A 7,885-nucleotide genomic window follows, 5' to 3' on the forward strand; every position below is an offset into this window, starting at 1 on the left:
GGTCAATGTACCCCAAGTGCCACTCAGGGCCCACATCTCTAAAAGAGACCAAGGCAACTTCACACGGCAGTGTAAGTGCACAGTATTTACATGCTTCCCTTCCCCGATGCAGCTATCATCGCCATCAGTGCTTCAGAGCAAAGAATCTGAAATAGGGGCTTAACTGCATGTCCAGAACTGATCCTTCCTCTCACGCAGTTCCCTGACAGCGTTTTTGTACTTATGCAATGGAAACGTACCACTACTATCTTTTCTTTTCCATTAAAAAAAAAAAAAGATATTTAATGACATAATGTTTGAGAACACAGCATCAGAGAATTCAGTTAATGATAAAGACCCATACACAACATATTGCACTTCAATATTCCACACTGCTCAAGAAATGGAGCATCAGCAGAGGTTATGCCCCAAACTGAGCCCCGTGTCAGACACACAGGCCGAACGCAGGGAGGGAGCTACGAGGAAAGTTGCTTCAGGAAGCACACTGCATGTTGTCACTTCGAGTCACAGATACATTTTGACTGTAAGAATAAATACTTTGGTTTATGCTGCATGATTTTTGAAAATAATTTCAAAGATAATGGAGAAAAAAATCCTTCCTTAATGCACACTGGAGAAGTTAAATATATATGAATTAACTCTGTGGATCATACTAGTTTTTGCAGATGAATCTTCAGCTCCATCAATTAAAGGCATATTTTGGCAACTAGAAATTTGCTGTCAATTCCTATGATGTCCGTTCGCATTAAAGCACTGCTACAGAACACACACGTAAAGATTACTCTGCGGCACATCATTTGCAAAAGGTTAATAACTATTTGGAAACAATGGATAGAATTAGCTCCTAATGCAAAGCAGATGCTCAAAACGTTAGTTTTAAGAGAAAACATATTTAACTTATAAAGGAACAAAGAGGATCTAAATGTAGTTCTGTTGCTTAAAAGCAGGCAGGGGCTGCCATAGTTCCGGACCCTCTGCTCACACAGCGCTGTTGGAGCTCTGCAGTTCCTGAGCCCCACTGAGCCCTCCTGCAGCAGAGATGCACCTCTGCATGCAGCCCAACTGCACCGCTCCTCTGCCCTGATCCGGGACAGGCCGGGGGATCCACCCGCGCCAGGCTGGCACGGACGGCAGCAGCTAATTTAGCAGGTCACAGTTCTCCAGAAGAATGTTCACATTTAACACAGCGTACGAAACCTCTGTGATGATGAATCACAGCGATGGGAAGAAAACAGCCCTCTGGAACGATCCACTAACAGGAAAGGAGAAGAACCCCTAAATCATCATCCCCAACCAGCATTCGCGGTGCACTCCGACTATAAAATCTTAGGCACAACGAGCAGATGAGACCGCCCCGAGCAGGGGATCTGCTGGGGGAAGAGCCGGGGGCGCGCAGCGGCCGACAGGGGGCGGCTTCCGCGGGAGCGCGCCCCGCCGGCACCGCTCGGCACAGCTCGGCACGGCACGGCGCCGGGAGCGGGCACCGGCAGCTGCGCCCCGGCCCGGAGCGGCACGGCTATGCCCCCAGCGCTGGGAGCTGCAGGGAAAACAGCGCCCAAGCGAGAGCCCCGCTCGTGTGCGGGCAGTCCCGAAAAAGAAGCGCAGGCCTACGTGGGAACTTGGCGTTTGAGTTTGTGGAGACCAAAAAGAACTTTGCGTTGTAGAAGTGTACGTCGCTGTGCTTTCACACGGACCACTCTCTTAAGTAAAGTCGATGCGGAACCGACAGCAGAGTGCACATTTTTACATCAACTACAGCCTTAAAATAATACTAATCCTTAACAATACTCATAACTACAAAGGAGGAGTTAAGAAAATTGAATGAATACTTCAGGAAAATGAAAACCCAGGAGATGTCCCAGCGCCCAGCAGTGCCCTCGCAGCGGTGTGGCAGCGCGGTGTGGCACAGCTCATCTCTTGGGGGTTGGGGGGGACGATGCTCCCCTCCTTCCCCAGGTGTCAGAGGCTGGAATGCTGCCACTGGGTGAGCATCAGATTAAGGGGATAAACGGGCTGCTCCGCTGTGGCAATTGTGCTCCAAAGAGTGCAGCTTCTCTGTAGTATTTACCAAGAAATAAATGCCCTGAGATGGGCGTTAAAGTTCTGTTCTGGCACACGGCTGGAGCCCCGCCAGCTGTTCTAAACGTGCGTAAGCTGCCTCCACACCTTTCCCTCCTTTATAGGTACTACAATTTATTATCCGGCCTTCCAGAAGTCTCCTTTGCTCATAAAAGCCACTGTATTTCTGCCCATTATGTTATACTTTAGTAATCGACGGCAAAAAGGGAGGTCATCGCTGTATCCCCACGTACTGTGTATTTGGAATTATTTGCAGCTGCACTGCTGACGGGTGCATTTAAACTACCTGTGATCTGCACTAACCTATCTGGGTGAGATGCTCAATTAATACAAACAGGAGGAAAATGATGCGAGCGCTGAGCACTCTGCAAACATGCACACGCCAGGTTTACATCGCTGAGAGCTCCAGAAGCTACAGCAAAGAGACTGCAAGACAGGCTTTGGGGGTGGGACGGACTGCTTCACTTTGGGAATCTTTCCCCTCTGCACTCCAAATCAATTGGGTTGATTTCCAAAATTTGTAAACAACTCCCAAACAGAGCAAGTCACTCTCTTGCTTTAAGTATGAATGTCAATGAACTCATTCAAATCATCCTCAAATGTCAGCAGAGATTAACATGTCCTGGCCACGGGAGGGAGGTCAGTGGAAGGCACGCTCTCAGCTTGCCATGGGCACGATCCAAAGCCAATCTAAGTCTATGGGAAATTCCAGGAAGGGACCAGCATGTCAAAATTCCACAGCAAGTGCTTGAGACACAAGAGGCCAGAACAATCTGGGATCAATAGCTTCCAGGTCATTAATCCCACGCAGGTGACATCCAGTGCACAGTGCGCTGCTCTGCTCCACAGACTCATCCAGGAAACCTGATGTGATTGGCATCCAATAGCCTTAAATATTTTTCGTGTTTTGCCTTTACACTTCTCCTATTTGTTTGGCATATGGCTTTCTAGCATCCCATTAATGTCAAACCATTTAATCATAATGCAGGCTAAACGCACAGTTTGCTATTTCCTGGATTTCTGTTTGGCAACTGATGCTTTTTATGGGGAAAATAAAAGCAAAGGTCAGTAGGACCAGAAAAGAAAAGTCATCCTCCATAGCGGAAGGCTGTTTTTCCAGTGAACTGATACAGAGCCTAATTTAGAAAAAGGTCCTTTAGTATCATGTTATTATTAGTAGTATCACAAATAAACACAGAAACCAATTCACTTTACAGAACTCCACATAAAGCATTCAATAGAAAATCCCTTGGTGTTTCATTGATTTTTGGTTTATCGATTTCTTTTTTTTTTAAATAGCAATATCACAGTTAAAATGTATCATTTCGGTGAAACATGTCTAAAACTTTTCTATCCTGAAATAAGTTATTACAAATGATTTCCACAGCGGCTGGCAACTAACGATTCCATCCATTTAAAGAACAGCAAAGCAATGGCTTTATTTGGATGCCTTTTTTGATTAAACAACCTATTAACCTTGATGAAGCTTTCCAAAAAGGGATTAGTGTATTTGAGTGCATCAGCTGATTATGAGACAAATACAACGGTGATAAGATGCTGGGTCACAATTTCTCCATCCGAGCACTGTAACAATTTAGCTGCTGGGATGGAGCCGGCTCCTACAGCTCCATCTCCGCAACAGTGCCCACTCAGACACAGACAGACATCGCCCAGCGGAGCAGAGCCCGGGAAGGTCACTGCAATCGCTGCACCGAGTGGATCACAATGCCCTACGTGAGTGCTGTACAGTCAGAAATAATTACAAATAATTAGCTTGTAAGGAACGAAGAGCCAGACTGAAACGTATTGGAGGAGAAACCCAGAAAGTAAATACAGTTTGATGTTCCGATGGTATCATCCGTTCTGACCCAAACTCACTGACCCACTTTGCTTTATCTTTCTATACCATAATAATGCATTCTGCATACGCATCGCAAATCCTTTCCATTAAGTTATTTGCTTAATGGACGTATAAATATGTCTACTACAATTATGCTTTTTAAGGGTCAAATCCCATCCGCTCCTGAACCCACGCCTGTAATTCTCACCGTGCTGGATGGCAGCGCAGCACAGACCTGTGCTGTTGGTGCCATGGCCGTGCCCTGCCAGGTATGGGGACCTGCACCCACCCTGCCCCCAAAGAAAAGTTTCTCCCCTTTTTTTTCTGTTTTTCACTCCCACGTGTTGAAGTTGTGCATCGCACGATGTGAGCGTGACAAAATGAAACTTGAGCTACTTATAAGGAGCGAATGTTGAACTCTTGGCAGAGCTGTGACAACAGAAACACCTATCGATGTGAACTGAAACAACGCAGTCCCCAAAGTTGGGGTTATGTCATCACTGGGAAGTTACCCCGGGCCTCGTTGCCCTGATCAATGAGGAGCTCCATCCATCCACGTCTCGGTGCCAACTCTGGCCCGGTCCGTGTGGGGAAGCAGGGCACGTCCCCCCACCACCAGCACGAAACCGCACGGGGTTAATTCCCCACGTGCCGGCTCCTGCCGCACCCCGAGATGTGCCAACGCTGCGCTCTGCGCTCAGAGCGGCAGTGGGATCCCCGCGGGTGCACCATCCCCAGCGCGGGGTCACGGCGGCGGAGCGACCCTTACAGACCCCAATCCCATAACCTACATGCGCGGAGGTAACAGCCTCACGCTTTCACGCCGCGGTAAGAATTTCCTCTTTCGCCAGCTCCTTCTGCTTCTCCCCGCTCTCTGCCAACTTTGGGGCTTTCCCCCCGCCCCCTCCCCCCCCGCCCGACCCCAGGGTGAGAGGGGCCGGGAGCGCGCCGCCGTGCGCGCGTCCCTGTCGACTTCCCCCCCCTCCTCCTCCCCCAACCCCCACCCCGCGTCGGCACCCGCTCGCACCTGCTCGGCCCCATGCCCCCTGCCCCGATCGCAGCCCGCTCCTCCCCGCCCGCCATGTGGCGGCCGCACAAAAGTGTATGACAGCGCTCGGCGGCCCAGCGGCCTCCGGGCAGCGCCTCGCCCCCACCCCATTCCACCTCCCCGGCCGCTTCTCCGCAGGGTTAAAGCTACACCCCAGCGGCACTTGGGGCCACGCCTCGGCCTGGGTAGGGGGACACGGAGTAGGGGACAGCAGCGCGGCGCGTAGCGCAGGTGGACACAGCCACCCCCCCTCCCCCCGGGGTCGGCGGCGGAGAGCGGCGCCGCACCGCACCGCGCGGGGGTGGGACGGGGGCGGGGGGGCCGAGCGCTCGGCTCCCGGCGGTACCTGGCGTTGGTGCAGTCGTTGTAGAGGGTCTCGAAATCCTTCCGGGAGATGAGTTTGCAGCGGTTGACGCCGGGCTGGATGGCCCCCAGCCCCCGCAGGATGCGGACCTGCTCCACGTTGCAGACCACGGGCGTGATCTCCAGGCGCTTCAGCTTGGTGTAGACCGTGTGCAAGCCCCCCACCAAGTGCTTCAGGAAGAGGTCGAACGCCTGGGGCAGGCAGATGAGCTCGCAGCCCTCCACGGTGAAGGAGGCCACTTTGGCCCCCCTCAGATCCACCATCTTGCACTCGTTATTCTGGGGGGTGTTCTCCACCGGGGACGGGGTCGAGTACACGGGCTTGCCGGGCAGGCTGCCGGCCGCGCCGGCGTTGGGCGTGGAGGTGCCGCCGCCGGTGCCCAGGCTGGGGCTGCCGCCGCCGCCGCCGCTGCCTCCGCCGCTGCCTCCGCTCGTGGTGGTGGTGGTGGTGGTGGAGGTGACTGCGGCCGCCGCCGGCGCTGCGATGGGCTCCGGGCGGAATAGGTTCGTCCCCGAGGCGGGCGGCGGGGGAGCGATGGCCGGAGCCGGAGAGGAGGTGGCGGCCGCCGAGGAGGAGGAGGTGGTGGTGGTGGTGGTGGTGCAGGCGGCAGAAGTTGAGACCGGAGGCTGAGGGGGGACCAGCGGGGCCGGAGGGATCAGCGCAGCCGGAACGGCCATGGTCACATATACGGCGTGGGGGGGGGAGGGGGGGGGAAGGGGGGGGCAGGGTGGGGGGAAAGTTCCCACACACGCGCGCGGGAGAAGGGGGGAAAATTGAAAATAATAATAATAATTTAAAAAAATTTAAAATATGTATTAAAAAAAATAGAGAGGAGAAGGGAGAAGGAGGGGGAAGAGAAGGGGGACAGCCCCGCTCAGGTGCCGCGGCAGCGGGAGAGCAGAGCAGGGACGGAGTGAGCGGCGAACGCACAAAGTGTCCCGCGAGCGGGGCCGGAGGAGGAGGAGGAGGAGAAGGAGGAGGAGGAGGAGGAGGAGGAGAGAAGTCCGCTCCGGGCGGCGGGGCCGGGGCGAGGGGAGGGGGAGGGCAGCTCCTGCCTGCGGCCCCGCGCTAGCACCGCGGCGAGGGCGGCCGGGAGAAGGAGGAGGTGTGCAGGACCCGGGCTCTCTCCGGCGAGTACATTGATCAAAGATTGAGAGGGGAATGACAGAGAGAAAAGGAGCCGGGAAGTGCCGCCGCCGCTGCCGCCCGCTCCGGACGAGTTGTTGTTGTCACACGGCGCGGGGGGCGGAGCTCCGGCAACTTGAAATACCCTTTGAAGCGGCGCAGGGATCGCTCGCGGCGTTAACCCGAATTATCCAACCACGAGCCCGGAGCGGGGGCGCGGGGAGCAGCCCCCCCCTCCTCCCCCCTCTTCGGAACCGTTAGATGACATGTTTCAGGTTTCAACCCGCCGCACGCGGGATGTAATTTCCCCAGCCCGTGTCGGCAGCCGCTTGTCAGCGCTCTGCAGAGAAGCGCGAGCGGCTCCGCGCCGCGCTCGGGAAACACTGTTGTTGTTCCCCCCCCCCCCCCCCCCCCCCCCCATCGGGAGAAGCGCGCCCCCTGCCGGCGGGGCGGAGTCACTCCCGGAGCGCGGGCGTCACGCCACAGGTGGCGGGGCCGCCAGGTACAGCGCGCGGAGCCGGGCGCACATGCGCAGTGGCGCGGCCGGCGGGATGCGCGCGGGGTCCTCGTGGCTGTCAAGGCCGGGGACGGAGCGGTGAGGTGGCCCCGGGCGATGTGTTTGGATCCGTCCGAAGGGCTGCCGGGTTTGTGCTGCTCCTTGTGAGGGCAATTTCCAGTTCCAGGCGGTGAAGAAATGGGCCTTTCGTGCCGTTGGGCATGTGCAGAAGTTGGGTTAATGTGTGCATGAGATTTCCAGTTTGAGGAGTACAAGTTATGCGCTTAATTGTGATGCGTGTATGTGCCCATAGCTGCTGTAGCTTCACTAAATGTGTTATTATGTGAGATATGACTCACAGGATGACACATCTTATGAGTGGGTAATCTCACTGTAGTAATTCCGCGCAGGGAATTTCCATGCAGTTCTCATATGATCTCCTGTTCATGGTGCTCCAGCTGTAATGGACGGGCGTCTGTGGTTTACTACCACCCAACCGTGAAACTTCAGATATCCTAAACCAAACCCTTTTAAATTGGTAAATGCAGACAAGGAAACGCTGTGTGGCTTTCGTTTTGGGATCTCGTGCACCTGTGGTGGTGTAGAACATCCTCCAGCACACGGTTCCCATCCTGTTCTCCTGAAGATGCTCACACAACCGCAGGCCCAGAGGCAGCACCTAAAGTTGTCATAAAAACTGGAACACACTGAAAAACATAAAAAGCACTGTGTTCAGTTGTAGCAACTCAGCCCTATCTGTGCTTTCTTTGCCTCAGTACTCCTTTTCAGCTCATCTTCTCTTGTGAAGACCAAATGAGCTTGGAAACAGAGACAGAGCCAGGAACAGGATATTGACTCCTGAAGAGCACCTGAACCCTTAGTGAGAAAACCTATTGTGTTGTGTACGGCCTGCTTTCCTGGAAGGTGCTGCAT

The 7,885-nt window shown here is 54.3% G+C and overlaps 1 protein-coding gene across 6 annotated transcripts in view; it reads right to left on the reverse strand.

The window, feature by feature from the left end:
- The window catches only part of DACH1 (dachshund family transcription factor 1), a 347,790-nt gene extending 341,771 nt beyond the window's left edge, over positions 1-6,019 (reverse strand). For all 6 annotated transcript variants that reach the window (XM_065744032.1, XM_065744033.1, XM_065744031.1 and 3 more), the window contains exon 1: positions 5,314-6,019. In XM_065744032.1, coding sequence (XP_065600104.1) covers positions 5,314-6,008 — 695 coding nt within the window. In that variant the 5' untranslated portion in view covers positions 6,009-6,019. The remainder of the gene's footprint in view (positions 1-5,313) is intronic.
- Between the last annotated feature and the right edge of the window lie 1,866 nt (positions 6,020-7,885).

The sequence above is a fragment of the Cyrtonyx montezumae genome, unplaced genomic scaffold, assembly GCF_038088225.1.
Source record: "Cyrtonyx montezumae isolate F1298 unplaced genomic scaffold, pur_monq_1.0 scaffold_3, whole genome shotgun sequence".
Classification (NCBI taxonomy): Eukaryota; Metazoa; Chordata; class Aves; order Galliformes; family Odontophoridae; genus Cyrtonyx; species Cyrtonyx montezumae.